Genomic DNA, 18,598 nt, shown 5'->3' with positions numbered 1-18,598 from the left:
TGCTGTATAAGAGGTTGAGATTACGATCACGGTTTCCGACATGGTTTCCATGTCGGTCTGTCTGACATGGAAACCATGTTGGAAAGCATGTTCGGGGGCCCCCAACTGGGCCCCCCTTTGGTGCATGGTCTCTGTTGGAGGCCGAGGGGGCACCTTCGGTGCCCCCCTGTTGATCCATGCAACTGCCACGGGGTGCAGGGATGAACTGCACCTCCCTTTTCTCAATTAGAGCTTTTGTTTGGCTGGTTAATGGCCGTAACACAAGCTCCCATTGAGGAAAGGGACCATGTGACCGAATTGTGTTCTGTCTATTAAAATCAGTTGGTCGGGACCACTGACCGGGTGTCGGTCGACCCAGGACAGAGTCGGTGTTGGGAGAAAGTAATTCCGCCCAACATCATAATGAGCCCCTTCATGTTTGATCAGGTGAAATTTCAGTTATGCCGGCATAATCTTGCATGATTTCTAGAATCCATGTACACTTGTATGAACAATGCCTGAGATTGAGCCACTATGCCACATTGTGTAACTGAATGTATGTTCAGGTAAAAATTATATTGTGAACAGAACGTGAGCAGCTTGCCTCATGTTCACATGCAATTTTGCAATATTTTTAGCACAAAATGATCGCCATTTTTGGTAATCTTTTGCATAACTTTTTCTAAATGTTGTAACATTTCTGTAAGGGACGTCATGTGAGTTTCGCGAAGGCATTGTTAGCTTATGTTATGTTACACAGATTTATGTGGCATGCATTTTGCCTTTAGTATGGCATTGCAGTTCTGGTGTAGTTTATTACCTGTAAAATCACTGTAGTATATGATTGTTTATCACTGTGCTTGGTAAATGATAGGGATCCTCATCTATTTTTTGCTTATGGTACCATCAAGAGGGGTGTTTTGGGGATATCCTTCGTCCCTAATATATGCACATGTGTATGTTGGGATATTGGCCTGAGTAGGGGTGCTTTGTGCCCCCTTCCCCCTTTGAATGCTAGCCAGGTCCTGGGGGATGTGGTCCTCGGGCCAATATTAGGCCGGGGGGGACTGCATGACCCCCCCTTTAAGAACAAGGTGGGTGAGATTCCTGGGGCCAAAATCGTCCCGAGGAGGGGAGGCAGTGTGCCCCATCCACCTTTTAAATATAAAGTGAATGTCCTGAATGAGCTCCAGGTCACCCACCATTTACAGGATGGGCCCGTTGGATAGGATCCCCAGGGTTAATATTACTCCAGGAAGGGGGGCTGCATGCCCCCCCTTTATAATAAGACTAAACCCCAGGACAAATCCCTGGGAACAGAATTTGCCTATGGAGGATAGCTGCGTGCCCTCCTCCCCCATATTTTTTTATATGATGGGCCCCAGGGGCTGGGGTCTCATGTCCAAATATGGTCCAAGAGGAGGCCACATACCCCCATCCCCTATAAAAAGTGGCAGGCCAAGCGGTTAGGGTACATCTCCCAGGCCATACTTGGCCCCGGAGACCACCACCTCCCCCCGGCCAGGCCGAGCATTTGAAAGGGAGTGGGGTCATAAGGCTGCCTCCCTCTGCCTCAATCGGGCCCGGGGACCCCATTCCCAGGGGGCCAAGCCAGGCATTTAAAAGGGAGGGGGACACATGCCCCCCCTCCTGGAGCCATTAATGGCTCAGGGAACCCTATCCCCTAGGGCCAGGCTCAGCTATGGCCGGGTAACCACCCCAGGCACATAGCGGGTTCCCTTCCCTAGTGAAGGTAGGGAAACCTCTGTTTGCTCTTGCTTAGTGGAAGCAATTTAAAGCTCCCTCCAAGCGATAGCAAATAGTAAGTCTTCTCCCAGGAGGCGGGAGCAGGAACAATGCTCCCGCCACCTAGGAGTGTATTTATCTAATTATATCTGCTGTATTTCAATGGTTTTGTGTATATAAAAAGTAAACCTAACTATAACATCCCTGTAACCTTTGTCTTTTCAGTGGATTTCTAACGTTTTTACTTTCCATTTCCTAACTGCAACATCCTTGTAGCCTTTGATTTTTTCAGTCTATATCTACATCTATCTCTATATCAGATCCCTCCTCAAGACTCACCTTTTTCGCTCTGCGTACAATTAAAATCCCAACACCCTTCTCTTTTCCGGTCCCTCTCACCCCTCTTCGCCCCCACCCTGCTCCTGTCCTTTTCTTTTCCCTCTCACTGTCCGGTTAGGTGTCCTCTGTCCTTCTGCCTTAGCGCCAAGAAACTGTACAGTGTATGCTGCGCTTTACAAATGCCTTTCACATCACATCACATCACATCACATATATATAAATATACATACATACACACACACACATATATATATACACACACATACACACACACATATATATATAAATGTGTGTGAAAATATAGAGATATATATAATATATATATATACTGTATATAGTTAAACAAACGAGGAATACGCGGCACACACCTCAGTCAATTCAGCTCTTTATTTGGAAATAGGAGAGCTATTGTCCAAATAAAGAGCTGAATTGACCGAGGTATGTGCCATGTATTCCTTGTTTGTTTAAATATTGAAGCGAGAACTGGCCCTTTTTTCGCCTCGAGCACCAGCTACAATGTGTTCCCTCTAATAAGGACTGAATTTGCTGAATTATATATATATAGATAGATAGATATAGGTATATATAGATATAGATATAGATATATATTTAGTTAGATAGATAGATAGATAGATAGATAGATAGATAGATAGATAGATTCAATTTCTTATAATCTATTCTACCTAATGAGTAAAACCACATGTTCCTAATGTGGGAGAGTGGGTTGGTGGAACAGGAAGCATGTAATTGCCCACAGTCTCCTGCTGCCTGATTCCAATTTGAGAACCGGCTTTATTGTTACCATATTCAAAAGTGCCCCTTTTATTCATGATGTCGGCAGCCTGCAGGGGTTTTCAGTGAGTTTAATGCTTCCTTGCTTCTGAATGCAATGCTCAGCGGGTCACAAGTTTGAATCCCAGCATGGGTAGTCATCCCTACTTCCTCCTGAAGTTAGTAAATTGAGTACCATTAAATGAGATAATTGTAACAACTGTTATTTGCATCACTTAGCAATGGCAGGAGTGTGGTAGGACATATTGCATAACAATAAATGATTAATTATGTGTACCTCTGGTTTAGACCTGGTTTCTTCATGTGGCCAAAAATCATGTAAACGTGGGCAAATAATTGTTTCTCAATGTAGTAATATGTTGCTGTACTTCACATGTGAGGAATTGGCTCACACATGCACAGTTGTGCAGCAGATGTATTAAGCCACCATGGTATCATACTGGCATTAAATCCAGTTATTTCCAGCATATATGCAGCAGATTACATACTGCAGTTGACACTCAACTTCCTGAACTGTCTATTGAAATTGAAGCCTGTAACATGTAACCCTGTTTCTAGGACATGTGCTTATTTCAGCAATATATTTGATAGTTTTCTAAAGCCTTTTTTTTTAGAAAACATTGATTCCTCAAATGTTCAAATAGATTTGAAGGGCTTCAAGAATGTTATCAGAGAAAAATGGAGGAACCCCTCAAATTATGGGGACAGAGATATTAGACAAATTCACCAATAATCCCCTCAGTGTATAGGCACAACAAAGACAGAAAGTCACATGCATTCTATTATACATTCAAACCAAAGAATGAAAATCACATACCATCGTACATTTTATATCACACTTACATGAGCCAGAAAAAAGCTAATGTGATTAACAGCTGTCTAGAAAAAGATATATATAATTTTAATTGAATTAAATAAGATAATATATTATATTAAAAGTTGCACACAATTATTTAAACATATCACAATGTACTACACATTGCCCCAGAAGAAAAACATATGAATACAAATCAATCTGTCTTTAAGCAGATGCACCTCTACCAAGTATATCACTAAGCATTTATATATTTAGTCAATCATCTAAAAATGTCCAGTGTAGCTAGTGTGTAGCAAGATTGTGGCACAAAATATCATCAACATGTTTCAGTGGGATGAAATATAAAGTTCACCTTCTTCAGGGGTAAAAAGTTTTATCTCTTCCATAAGTTAAAATCATATTTCACACAAACATCTACAATAATTACAATAATCTGCTTAGGTGACGTAGATAAAAGCCCCCTTGTCATTTGCATGTGGTTAAAACCTCCTATATTTCTTTAAAGGTTTTCCTTGGGCCTTTGTTGCAATGAAAAGGTTGCAAGATCGCTTCCCATGCTGAGATCATAGTCCTCTTTCCAGGATTATATTATATAGAGCATGTTGTTTGTGGAAACATGCCTGGTCTTAAAACATCTGCAACTGGGCTAGTCTATTGGTTATCATAATGAAATATCCAAAGCATGTAATTATCGAGCTCACATGTAAAGACGTCTTTGGAGATGAGAATGTGTTAGTATTCTATTCCTTTGTCAAACAAAGACTCGAAAGTGTCTCCCAGTGGTGAACACCTCAATCGTGGCCCCTCAACCTCTCCAAGCAAATACAAGAAAAAAATATTCTGTGATGTGTTGGATGTTTGTGCAGAGTGCTCCCTAATGTGTCCTGTATAATGATGGGATGGCATTGAATACTGCTGTGGGACCCATGAAAACCAATTTAAAGTATATCTGTGTGTTAGACCTGGCTTTCTCAGTGGGTTTATCCCCAGACTTTTTGCTTTGTGGCCTCCTGTTTCTGTTGATTTTATAACTCGGGGCACTTTACCACTGCTGTTCAGTGCTAAAGTGCATATGATCTCCCTGCAAATTATGGTTATGGATTGGCGTTTCCATAATTGACTCATTTGATGTACGACTAAGTCCAAAGTACAGTGCAATTCATGTGCCTAGGGCCTGTAAATCAAATGCTGCTAGTGGGCCTGCAGCACTGATTGTGTCACCCACACAAACCACCTTTCAAAGGTGTCTCAGACCTGTTACTTCAGTGTCTGCACGTATTCTCTACTGCCATGTCTACCTGGAAAGTTCACCCACTTGCCAGGCCCTAACCTTCCCTCTTATTACATGTGAGTCACCCATAAGGTAGGCCCAAGGAACCCCCATGGGTGGGGTGCGGTGTATGTGAAAGGTAGGACATGTACTTGTGTGTGACATGTCCTTATACAGTGTACTTTGTTTTTCACTATTGTAAGGCTATCTGTCCCATAGCATAGAATGGAAATGTATACATAACATCTTATAAATATCACTTCTAAGGTAGAAAGATGGAGTTTAGGAGGCCTGCACTCAGAATATACAAAGTCATCTTTTAGTGAAGATGATTTTTATATTGTATGTTTGAAAATACCACTTTTAGAAAGTGGCTATTTTCTTGCTTAGCCATCCTGTGTGCCTCTGCTGGTTTGTGGATTGACTGGCTGGTTTGGAGTGACATGGACTGGGAATGTGCATTCTCTTCAGACAGCCACTGGGGGGGTTGAGGTGTGTACTGCCTTTCCTGAATGTGTCAGGGCTGGGCTGAATAGGTCTTGGCCTCATCTCGAGTGGTGGGAGGAGACTTCCCTGCACCAGAATAGGCCTGGTCTGTCTTGGAGAATGCTGTCTCCACCTCCTGCCAGGAAGCTGGCCAGAGAGGACAGCACTAGTTTTGACTGAGCACACAACCTCTCTGGCACAAGAGAACAAAGACACATTGAGTAAAAATATTGGGGCCCAAAGCCCAGGACTTTAGATTACTTCTGGACTCCTCTACCAAGTAGAGGAGCTGGGAAAACTGAAGGAGAAGTGCTGGCCCTTTGCTGTGTGTGGTTGGCCTGCAGTGGCCTTTTCTGCCAAGGAGAGGACCAATACTTTGCTGTGTGCTGGGTATCCTGCATGAGGAAGATCTCCAAGTGCTTGGTGTAGACCTTGCCTCTTGTTCTGACGTATCAGGGACACAAAGACGTAATTTCCTCTGTCCTCCTCCACCTGTAACTGCTGGTTCAGCTGCCACAGAGGGAAATAGCAACACATACACTGGAGAGCGACGCTGCAAACTGCAACGAAGCTGTGGGCACCACTTGTGAAGTGCACCGCTCCGACTTACACCACAGCCCCGACGCCACCCCGTACTGACTCTGATGCTGTCACCGAGGCCACTGCCTGCACCGGAGCAGAGGGCACCACTTGTGATGCTCACGACGTACTGCCTCGACTTGCACCGCAGCCCCGACCTCACCGACTCCAGTGCTTCGTCATTGCGCAGCCGATACCTAACCTGGGTGACCTCTCGAATCCATCGACCCAGCATCGTCATAGTGAAGCATCAACACCACCACAACATCACCTCCTCGGCAACAGTAAGGAACTGATGCCTCACCTCCCCTGTTGTCAGAGGACCTCCCACCATATTTTGAGAATCCAGAGTACCTGGTGGGTGTGGTGGGATCACACTGTAATCTTTTTTGTTTTTCTAAAAGGAATTGCGAAACAGATATTTGTTTTAGAAAAACAAAAGTCGATAGCCTTGACGTGCAGGGAGGTTTCTCTCTTCCCATTGGGGCACTGTTTGAAATCCATTGATGGTCACCTAAACAAGACAGGTCCAATGGCAGAGGAGTGACTATGTCAGAGATTGCTGATGGTGGCTAGCTGAGGCCACTTAGTTGGGATCTCAGGGGTTCCCCAATGCTAAATAAGGACTGTACAAAACATAAAGCAAAAAATGTATGCACCAAAAATATTGTAGCCACAATATCATCTTGCAGAATATCTTAAAGTTATGTATGTATGTATATATGTATGGATAAGTATAGATTCACTATTCTTAACTTCACATTTAACTGCCTCGATGTCATGTACATCGTCATGTGGAGTTAAGTATAGTCAATGCTTAATTTGGTGAAGAATAGGTGACGGTGCCCAAAGCTTTAATCAGAATGGCACCAGCACAACAAATACCAAGGCTGCATAATCAGGAACCACCTCAGGTCTCTGTACTCAACTTCCGGACACTCCCTCACCCTTTAGCTCACTCCTGCAGGTTCCTCCTTTCAGTTCTCGTGACGGTTTTTCTATCTTTGTTCCTCTCATTCTTTCTCCGTGGTGCGTTTGCCTCTCTTATTCGCTGGAAAAATGGCCTCCACCGGCCTCAAAAATTGGTGCTGGTGGCCCCCACCTGCAACCATCAGCTCAAATTAAACACTGAGTATAGTAAACCTAAACTTACCTGCATATACTTACCTTCACAATATTTTTGCTGCCGATATACTCTTTATGATACTTTGCAGCATGATATTTCACACCGAGTATTCTAGTAGTATACTTGAGAAAGCTGACTTAAAAAGTATTTATGAGTGTGAGAAGTAGTACTAAAGTATTCTTTTACGTAGTCGTATATTCCTTTGTGAATCTGCAACAAAGTACCCAACTCAGTAAAGTGCAATGAGGGAACAGTAATTTTTATTTGTACTAATTGTATATGAATGTCCCTGAATATTTCCATTTCTTTAATTTTAGATGTTTTATGGTCAATTTACAAAGGCACATAAAAGTAAGTAAAATTGTGTTCCATGAGTAGTACATCAGGTACTCCTAAATAAACGCCTTTGTGAATCGGCACCTAAATAAGGGGAGAGGGAATCACAAGATTAGCATCTGTGCCCCATGCGCTGCACCCACCATTCTCAAATTGACCCCCTTCGTTTAATTGAAAGAATTGAGAGAAAGTTGACATTGAGTTTTATTGCTTCCTTTCTCTAGTGTCTTCCTTTCAATCAGAAAAACATTTTACGAAGGTTGTTTTGCGGAATAGTTTTAGCTGCCAGTTTGATAATTTATGCTAAGTGACTACAGTTGCACTACAAATGTAATAAACACATAAAAAAAGAAACTTAAAAAAATGTAACATTATATTTCATACATCTTCACTGTCCAAGTGGAAATGTGACTTCAGCTCAAAGCCTAGCACACTGTGTATGAGGACTTTTCGCAAACAGATCCAACCTTTCCAAATGATCGGCGAGAATGCTCTATTTCTCCACAAACATTGCCTTCTGCAGAAGACCACCAATGTCAAAGTCACCAGATTCCACCAGGTTTGAATTGGTGGCAGGAGCTTCTCCGAACAAGCTCCCACCTTATAGAATGTTCTGCTTGGAGATTGTGTTTCGGTTCTGTTATGCTAACCGACCAATCCTGCTCTAAGCTAATAGGCATCTTGTTTAGCCCACATAGGTCATATTAACATGATGAGTGATAGTTCAAAACTAATATCCCTCTGGTTATTTGTAAAATCTATCTAATTTAATATAGCATCTATCTAATGCATTAGATCCAGTGACACCATAGCACAAATTTCCCTTCAACTGATTGGACACCCCCCCCCCCTCCGTTTTAAGGCATGGAAAACGTGCGCTACTTCCCGGGCCCCCACCTTCCAAGGGGCCCCTGGGAAAGTGAAGTTTATCTCTAATTCACTTCTGTGTCTCTTTATTTTAACCTAAGGTAGTACTTGAATAACCCAAAAATAGAGTAATAAAATGGAAAGTTGTTCCAAACAGGGGCTCCCGAACTACTTCTTGCCGGGGGCCGCCGATATCTTTAAAATAGTAGCGACCGCCCCCACCCCCATGTGCGGCTCCAGCTGCCGCGGCAGCTTGATGCATGCCAGTGGTCCCTTCTAAAACAATGTTTTGAAGGTGGGTAATGACTGAAGCTGAATTCACAACTCGCACATACGCCTGGAGGAGGGCTTTGAAGTGACACTGCTCTGTTTACTCTGGGAGAGAAATCCCTGCTTCCAAAGGTAGCCTGAAAAAAACAGTTTGTAAGTCACAAACTTTTAATGGTCTTCCCGATGAAAGAAGCAAAGCGTGGCCTGTTTGAAGCATAACGATCCGGATCTGAACTTCATCTTGATGTGAAAACAAATGTGCAAATCCCAGCGGGTGTCCCTTGATCTGCCGCGAAAGAAAGAACAGCAGTTGCTAACAAAAATAAATAAATATATAGATGAATTATAAGCTAGCTTTCGGCGCAGCCAAAAAAAGGAAGATTTTTTTTGTGTGTTCTTGCTTTTTACTTTTAGGGACAGCTAGCATAAGCTGGAACGCGATGCTGGCAGGAGAACTCCAGAAGCCTGAGGTGGCACAAACTGTGTGACAGGCCTTATTTGTTCTGACGAGTACCACTGCATCCACTGATAAAGTAACTGTAATGATAGAGCACCTGGGATCATTGTGTGGACCTGGTAGGGGACTTTGTAGCAGCAGCAAGGCGAGGCCTACTCGCAGTAAAAATAAAAAACAAGCTTTTGCAAATCAATTGGTCTCGCATTTGTGAAAGTTAGAGCTGGTTGTGTTGTAAATGATTTTTTTTTAACTTATTTTTTTGTTTGTAGTGGAGTGGATGTATGTTGTTTGTAGTGGAATTATGTGGTTTGAATTGGAATGGTTTGTTGCGGAATTGTGTGGGCTAGAATTGTGTGGTGTGCAGTGTTTTGGAAATATGTGGTATGGTGACTAGCTAGGGGTGAGAGCTGTTTAAAAGAAATAAAAAGTAAGATTGAGAATGATAGGTAGTTTGTGTTTGAAGTGGTAAGTGAACTCTACATAGAGTAGTAGAAAGAGTGTGTGAGAAAGAGAGAATGAAGGGGAGAGATCTTTTTAGACACATAAAGAGGCGGTGCTTGTGTATGCAGAAAACACCCAAAGAACAGGAAGAGAGTGTGTGTTTGAGGTTGCATTTTTGGAAAAGTTATGGTAAAGAAACTGTACTGAAAGACCTGAAGTAAACTAATATGAGAAATGCTTGTGCATTGAATTTATGTGGATGGTAATTATGTGATATTAAGTATAGTGGACTTATGCGGAATGGTAGTGTGTGTTGTGGAGTGGTATGTATTGAGTGGAATTATATGGTGTGGTGCTGAATTATGTGGCATGATGCAGAATTGTGTGGTGTGGATTGGCTGTTTGTGGTGTGTAGTGGAACTTTGAGAGGAATTATGTGCCATGGTGTGGAATGTATTTATGTGGAGTATTGCTATGTGGCATGGAGTAGATTTCTGTGGAGTGTAAATATGTGGTATGGAGTGAACTGGAGAGGAATTATGTTGTGTTGAATTGTGCAGTGTGGCACTGTTTGGCATGGTGTGATATTATTTGGGGTTTAAATAAAGGGCATGTTGCAGAGTTGAATTTTTTGTTGAGTATAATTATGTGTTTTGGCAATGAATGTATATATGTGGAGTGTAATTATGTGACATAAAATGTAACTTTGGAGTGTTCAGTTTTGTTGAGTACTCTGGATTTTGGGTTGGGGGAAACTGCAGCTTTAAAATCACAAAATAAAACTGCTGATATATATATTTTTTAATTACATAGCGAGCTGCTACATGTATCACTTTATGCCTTCAACCAAGTTCCCGCCTCAACCAGAAGAGAGCCTGTATTTTAACTTAAATCCCCCCTTATAAATCCTGTGAAGGATGGACAGACAGTTGTTCTGTTCTCCCCGTTACTACAAATCATGGGCACCACTACCTCATATCTCGCACAGCCACACAATCATAAATCATGTCAGAGGTCAGAGCACTGGAAGCTGTGAGGTCTAGGCCATTAGTCATGAATCAGGGCCGTCCTAGGTAGCATGTTTGCGCTATGAATGAATGACAGCCCTGATTTGAAACTGTGGTCTGCGCAGAGCCTAAGAGGCCTGCATAAAATTGCAGAACCTCTGCCTGCGCTGCCCATTCTATATATATTGTTCACACAAGGGAAAATGTCACACAAATGTACAAAATATACATGGGGTGTTTTTCCCACACAAATGTGAAAAATATCACCTATTTGTTCATAGTGAGAGGATGTGGCACAGTGGAGAGAGCTGCCAACTTGGCAGCTGGGGTTCTGTGTTCGTACCTCAGCATCGGTCAACATTGTTTGAATTTTTTCAGATCACTGATTCTCACTTGAACTATACAAATGCATTAATTTGAATTTCAATAAAAAAAAACAGTGCTCTTATCGATCTTGGAGGGGTGGTGGGATGGACAAGCACTGTTGTGGGAGTGGAGAGGGTGTGGGGAGAGACAGCACAGGGAGATTAGATATAAGAAGCAGTGATATAAATAAACAAGTGTGAAGCCCGTTGTTGTTGAAGCAGCAGGTGCCTTGGTAATAAAAGTCATGCGGCCGCACAAATCCCCTGACATAACTGCAGCACCTTTGAGGCAACTTGCTGGAACTGCTGTGTCAAGAAAGGAGACTCTAACAAGGTTCTTCAGAGTGAGAGAATGTGGCGCAGCGGTCAGAACTGCTGATTCGGGAGCTGGGGATCCGTGTTCAAGCCTCAGCATCTGCTTAACATCTTATGAATTTGGGCAAATCACACATTCCTCCCCCTGCCCCCACTATATAAATGTACTACTTTAAATGAAAAAAAAAACAGTGTTCTTGAGGGGGTGGTGGGGTCAGGCAAGTAATGTTGTGGGAGGGATAATGGGGTGGGCAGAGAGGGCACAGGGAAATTAAAGTATCAGAATCACAATTTAAATGAAACAAAAAAAGTAGTAATATCGGAGGGGTGGTGGGGGTGGGCAAGCATTGTTGCGGAAGGGGTGAGGGGTTGGGGGATGGTACAGGGAGAATAAGTGAAGGCAGGACAAATGAATGTGCTGACGCTAAATAAATAGAACACTTAACGAGTAGAGGCAGGTCAATAGAAAAAAAAGAGTGCTCTCGAAGCACTCTACATAGCCTGACAAGTAAGAACACTAGTAACAGGAGCAGTTCTTATGGGAGGACTCAAAAGTCCAAAAGGAAAGACTGCTAAACATATCCACCAAACAAAAGCAGACATTTCTAAAGGACAAAAAGAGGAACCAATTAAAAAAACGGGTGGTCCTCCCAATTCAATTTCAATTGTAAAATTGAATTGGGTGGTCCTCCCAGCTCATGTTCTGAATACAGCATTTCTCGAAGAGACGAGCGCATGCGCTGCCAAGGCAAGACTTAGAAACACTACAAACAGAAAAGAGCATATATCCTAGACTTCTCAGTTCATTCAATCACTTTTCTCAGTAGTCAAACTCTGAGCCACATAATTTAAGGTAGAGACCTTCATGTGGAGACAGCTGAAACTGCAGCTTAAACACTGACCATTAAAATGCAATGCATGTCAAATACTTTTCTTAATTGCTTTGTCCCCTTGGAAATGCAGATTCTAGTTGAACTCTGCGGTGTATTTGTTCCTGCTCAAAGAACACTTATCTCATTTAAATTAAATGATTGCACAGAAAGGTTTTTTGAATGTCTCTAAAAAAGTGTTAGACTATTAGAGAGAAACTTAGCAGTCTGGAGGTTAGTGGTGTCTGCGCGCCAGCAAAACCCAAACAGACGAACTGAAAAAGTGAAACTGGTTTCTCTGAGAGATCACAACTCACAGCTTGCCAAAAGCTGCTAAGCCTTCTCCTGAGCGCATGTGCAGCAAAGAGTCAATCAAAAGCGCTGGTAAGAAAATAAAGAAATTAAAGGCCAAAACCACGTTTATTAAAAATACAAAAATGTTACAAGGAAAATATCACAGAAATGAAGACATTTTTATACAACGATAAAAAGTATTAAACAAATGTCCTACAGGAAAGAATTGGAAAATCATGTTGAATGTTATCCTGTAGAACATTAAAAAATGGGAAAAAAAACAAATCCTCTCCCATGATAGACTGTGGTATCCGCACCTTCTGTTGTACGCTCTATTGACCACCCATGGAAAACTTCAATTCCCTACAGTTGGACAAATGAAAACTTTAATGAAAAGCAAAGTTTGTTTATTGAGGTGTGACGTTAGCGTGTAGTACTGTTTCTGTTGTATAAAATGAAACCTTTCTGATGCTTTTTTACTGACAGAGAGGGAACAATCCGAAAGTGTGACCTAATATGTTGAATATTTTGCTTTGACAGGAGAGGAGTCGCTCACAATTTTTGTGGACAAGCGGAAGCTGAGCAAGAGGATGGAAGGCAGTGATCCCAGTGGCAACAGCTCTTCAGTGACTCTAGAGACGTTGCACCAGCTGGCAGCCTCATACTTTATTGACAGGGACAGTACTCTACGCCGACTTCACCACATCCAGATCGCATCCACCGCCATCAAGGTAAGAAAATTGTGTCTGTGGACACCACAAATGCAGTGGCGTAACTCAAAATGATGGGACCTCCCCATCAGAATGTAATGAGTGGCCCCTGAGTCTCCCATAGTTCATAGATATGCATTGCCCATTGGCTGAATGGGGGCCACCTGAAGGTTTGTGGTCCCCCTGAAGAGTTGGCTGCAGGCATCTGTCTCATGGCTCTGCCAAAATGGTGCTCCTAAAATTACTGATAGATATATTGTATTGACTTTTCACTTATTGAAGGCTGTCAGAAATTGGTTTGTTGCCTGACTGGGGTGTGAGCCCTGGTCAAGCAGCAACCACAGTTCTTGTCAGGGTGAGGCACAAGCCAAGACTAAATTAAGCTGTCCTCAGCCCTCTGGTAGCTTGGCACAGAGCAGTCAGGCTTAACTTAGAGGCAATGTGTAGAGTATTTGTGAAACAATTCACGCAGTAATAAAGTGTAAACACCACACAAAAAGTATCCCACACCACGTTCGAAAAATAGTTCTTTCCCCAAAAAAATAAAACAAGACCACAATGACAAAAATACAATTAGTAGAAAAGGAGATATTCAATTTGAAAGGTTTCAGTGAAACTAGCATAAAAAAGCACAAAGCGCCAACTGTGGTTATAGGGTTGTGCCAGACCAGGACCAAGTCACAAGTTCGGTCCACCTGTGATGGAGCATAGGCCGGCTACAGGAAACAAAGGGCCAGATGTAGGAGAGGAAATACCGGTCGGTAGCGGCCGAATTCGGCCGTTACCGACCGGTATTTAGGAATCGGCATGTAGGGGCCAGCATTTTACAGAATCGGTAAATTTACCGATTTGGTAAATTTACTGATTCTGTAAAATACCGAATCGGTAATTTTACCGATTCGGTAATTTCACATGTAGGTGACACTCCTGAGAGTGCCACAGGCCCTTAAGAGTCGGTATTTTACCACCCAATCCTATTGGGTGGTAAAATACCCAATTCAGGTGTGCATGCACATCTGTGCATGCACACCTTTGCCATGTGACACACAGACATGCCCTTAGGGCATGTCTGTGTGCCACATGGCACACATGCCTGTATTTGGGGTGCTAGAGGGTGTCAAAGTGACACCCCCTGCACCCTTGCAGGATTCGGTATTTACAGATTCGGAAAATACCGAATCGGTATTGCCCATTGATTTCTATGGGCTTCAAGGCCCATAGGAATCAATGGGCAATACCGATTCGGTATTTACCGAATCGGTAAATACCGAATATTACCGATTCGGTATTTCGAATTTAAGAATTACCTACATCTCCCACCTTCATATTTACCGATTCATAAATACCGAATCGGTAAAATTCGGTATTTATGAATCGGTAAATAGGAATTACCTACATCTGGCCCAAAGTGCCTTAAATCCTGGTTTCATGAGCCTTGCAAATGTCCATGTCGAAGATGCATTGCACAGCCGAAGCGATGCATTAGTTGCGAAAGGAAGCGAGGCTGTGATGCAAGGGACTGCATCAACGTCGAGGATCCCATCAATTGGGCTTGCGATACGTAGTCCGTTGTCCAAGATGTGGCGCACAGACATGAAGATTCCATGGTTCTGAAGATCTGCTAGTCTGGGATGTGGAGTTTGGCATCAGCTCCGAGGCTGCCATTAATGAGGGATGTGAGGGCTGTGCTGAGGATGCATCACTGAGTGGAGGTTCTAAAATTGTTGCTGGCTGCAGAGGCGATGCAAGGTCTTTGCGACGGGTCCAACCCAAACAGCAGTGGACAAGTGTCGGATCTTCTCAGTGTGCACCACACAGCAGAGGAGATGTTTCTGTTCCGCTGGTCGCAGAGGCTGGTGATACATGTTAAGCCCACTTCCAAATGTCCAGGACTGAGGTGGCATCACTTGGCAGGGTAGACTCACAGATGGCAGAGTCCAGGTGTAGTTGCAAGTTTGTTGGAAGCCTGTTATGTCCCTGAGGTTTCAGATCAGGAGGTGAGCCAACTAGCACTTGGAGTCACTCTGGATTCAAGAGATACTGGTCCAGTCCTTCCCACCCAGGCGAAAGGGCTGCAGGCAGCAGGTCAGCACAGCAGGTCAGCAGTTCCTACAGAGCAGTTGTCCAGCAGAGTAGCAGTACTTTCAGCAGCAGCACAACAGTCCTTCTTTCTGGCTGAGTAGCCACAGGTCCAGTGTATTGAAGCGTTGGTGTCTGAGGCCCAGTAACTATACCCAGTTGTGCCTTTTAAGTGGGAAGAAGCTTCTAGAGGCATGCCTTTGGCGTACACAGGTGCCTTGCCATCATGTCTCCGGCTCCAGACTAACTAGCAGGGGTATGCAGCCTTGTGTTTGGAGACAGGGCACATCCTATTCAAGTGTAAGTGGGGCTGCGCCCAGTTCCTCCCTGACAGTGATGGCCCTTCTAGTCGCATCTAAGCGTCCCACTGTGTGGGGTTGTCTAGGAAGAATACACAAAGCCCAATTGTTACCTACACCCAATCTTGTGACCCAGAGGGAGTTGGCAGGCACCAAAAGGCTAAGACAATAAAATGCCAACTTTCTGCAAGTGGCATTTTTAAAATTCTAATTTACAATCTATCTTCACCATAATTTAGGATTTTCAATTCCAGATACACCAAACATGAAGGGTTTACCTGTTACTACTTGGAAATTACACTTACAGATTGTAAAAAGGAAATTCCAATGTTTTCCTATTTGATTTGATTTATTATCTATAAAGCACAAACAAATGCCTGGGAGATCTTTGTCCGGCTCAAAAAGGAATCAAATGATAGACAGGAGAAACTGGGATACTAATCATGCCTGAAAAGCCAAATCTTTAAATCAGAGCTTTCAAAACTGTGTGTCCCGACACAGTACTGTGTCGCCTGCAAAGGATGGGTGTGTCTCGGGATGACACCGGTATTAATGGCACTTAGCACATAACTGCTGCTAATTAGGAGGCATTCCTTTGAAAGAGTGTGATATTTGTGATATTTGTGGGGTATTTCTAGAGCGCGACGTTCGCTCCGGAGGGAGCATCTTGGCGCTTGGGAACCTAAATGAACCAGTCTAGGGGGTTAGATGGAAGCTTTGGAGTAATCGTCCGGAAGATTAAAAATCCATGTCTTTAGCAGCTTTCTAAAGGGTTTTTCCTGGGTTTGTTGTCTGAGGGTTTTGGGCAGTTTGTTCCAAGCTTTAGATGCAAGGAAGCTAAGGGTCTTCTCACCCTTCGTTTTCAGATTGTATTTCGGGAGAAGAATGAGGTTGTCATTGGTTGAACGAAGGTGACGGCTGGGCACGTAGTGGGGAAAACGCCTGATGAGGTATTTAGGGCCTGTCTTGTTGTAGGCACGGAAGGCTATAATCAGGATTTTAAAGAGAATCCTTTTGTGAAGTGGGAGCCAGTGAAGTGAATGAAGCGCTGCAGAGATGGAGGATCTGCGGGGTAAGCCCAGGACGAGATGGGCGGCTGTGTGAAGTACGCTCTGCAGTTTAAGGAGGGTGCTCTTTTTAACTCCTGCAAGCAAGCCGTTGCAGTAATCCAGTCGCGAGATTATGAGTACGACTGTCACCGTCTTTCTGGCATCGATGGGGAGAAAGTCGAAGAACTTTCTCAGGGATCTGATCGTTCCGAAGCATTTACCTGCGATGGTTCTGGCATGCTGGTCAAAGGAGAGTTCAGAGTCAAAGATTACGCCGAGGTTCCTGGCTGACGACACCGTCTGGGGGGGGGGGGGCAACAGAGTTATCCGGCCACCATAGTGCTGGACAGAAAGAGATATTTGTGCCAATCGGGAGGATCTCTGTTTTGCTCGAATTGCATTTCAGGTGGTTGTTGTCCATCCATCGAAATACTTCGGTCAGGCAGTGTTTCAGGTTGAGTTCAGCTTTGGTAGATAGTTTGTCAAGTGGCACAATGAGTTGTGTATCATCGGCATACGAAGTGACAGGTATGCCGAATGATTCTATCAGATTAAGGAGGGGAATGAGATATACGTTAAAAAGGAGAGGGCTTAGGATAGATCCTTGCGGGACACCTGAGGAGACAAGTTTGTCTTTGGAGTGGAATGGGCCCAGAGTGACAGTTTGGGAACGGTCCGAGAGAAAAGACGTAATCCAGGATAGGGCGGCGTCGGAGATACCAATGTCCCTGAGTCTACTGATGAGGATGGTGTGGGAGACGGTGTCAAACGCCGCCGTTAGATCGAGAAGGATTAGGATGGAATTTTTTCTCTGATCTTGTAGAGTTTTTATGGTGTCAGACAGTTCAATGAGAGCGGTTTCTGTCGAGTGCTTGGGGCGGAACCCGGATTGTTGGGGATGAAGAAGGTTGTTATCATCCAGGTAGCGTTTCAGCTCGCTATGGACTAGGTGTTCCGTAATTTTTCCCAAGGCCGGGAGTAGCGAAATTGGGCGGAGGTTGGTGAGATCCGTCAGGGGTTTATTTGCTTTCTTCATAAGGGGTTTGACTATACCTTTTTTCCAACAGCTGGGTACTGAGCCTGAGCTAAGCGAGGAGTTGATTAGGCTGTTGATGGTCGGGTTGACCTCATCAATTAGCTGGTGAAGTATCATGGGGGGACAAGGGTCGGTCGGGGCGCCAGATTTGCAGGCCAAGATGGCTTTTTTCGACTGCTCAAGAGTGACAGGGGAGAAACGACTTAGTGCAAGGCCTGGGGGGACCAGTGGAGGGGACACTGGGGGAGCAATGGGGGGGGGGGAATTGATTTGGAGCGCAGCAATCTTTTCCTCGAAATAATCAGAAATTTGATCGCAAAATTTCTGGGAAGGGGGGATTTCAGGCTGAAGTGCCTTTGGATGCGTGAATGATTTACCAATCGTGAACAGAACCTTTTGTTTTTGGCCTGCGTTTTTTATGGCATTGACATAGTGTTTTTTTTTAGCCAGTTTAATTTCCGAAAGGTAGTTTTTCCTTGTTGCGATATAGGAGGAGCGGTTAGTAGCCTCGTATGTCTTCCGCCAGTAAACACTGCCACCGCAGCACAGACTCCCTGACACTCTGCTCTAAGGGGGCCGGGAGATTCACAACAAAGCTGTAAACTGCCTTTTAAAGACCTGCGAAGTACTGGGGTGCGGCTGTGTGTGTGTCCAGGAAGCTGTCTCTGCCCAGGTGAGGAGACAGAGGGTGACAGGCAGAGGGAGATAGAGGGAGGAAGAAAGAGGGAGGGAGACAGAGGGAGGGAGACAGAGGGAGGGAGATAGAGAGGAAGTCAGAGGGAGGGAGACAGAGAAGGAAACAGAGAGGGAGGCAGAGAGGGAGAGAGGGGGAAGAGAGGGAGGGAGACAGAGGGATGGAGACAGAGAGAGAGAGAGAGACAGAGGGCTACAGACAGAGAGAGAGGGAGACAAAGAGAGAGGGAGACAGAAGGCTACAGAAAGAGACAAAGGGAGACAGAGAGAGGGAGACAGAGGGAGGAAGACAGAGAGAGAGGGAGGGAGACAGAGAGAGATGGAGAAAGAGGGAGACATAGGGAGAGATGGAGAGGGAGACAGACAGAGGGAGAGAG

The 18,598-nt window shown here is 44.1% G+C and overlaps 1 protein-coding gene across 1 annotated transcript in view; it reads left to right on the top strand.

Moving 5' to 3' along the window:
* BRINP3 (BMP/retinoic acid inducible neural specific 3) overlaps window positions 1-18,598 on the top strand; it is a 1,145,169-nt gene that overhangs the window by 599,539 nt on the left and 527,032 nt on the right. The window contains exon 4 of the mRNA XM_078658570.1: window positions 12,896-13,086. Within this exon, the coding sequence (XP_078514696.1) occupies window positions 12,896-13,086 (191 nt within the window). The remainder of the gene's footprint in view (window positions 1-12,895; window positions 13,087-18,598) is intronic.

This window comes from Lissotriton helveticus, chromosome 1_1, assembly GCF_964261635.1.
Source record: "Lissotriton helveticus chromosome 1_1, aLisHel1.1, whole genome shotgun sequence".
NCBI classification, from domain to species: Eukaryota; Metazoa; Chordata; class Amphibia; order Caudata; family Salamandridae; genus Lissotriton; species Lissotriton helveticus.
The sequence above is the reverse complement of the archived record's forward strand: the minus strand, read 5'-3'. Positions and strand labels throughout refer to the sequence as shown.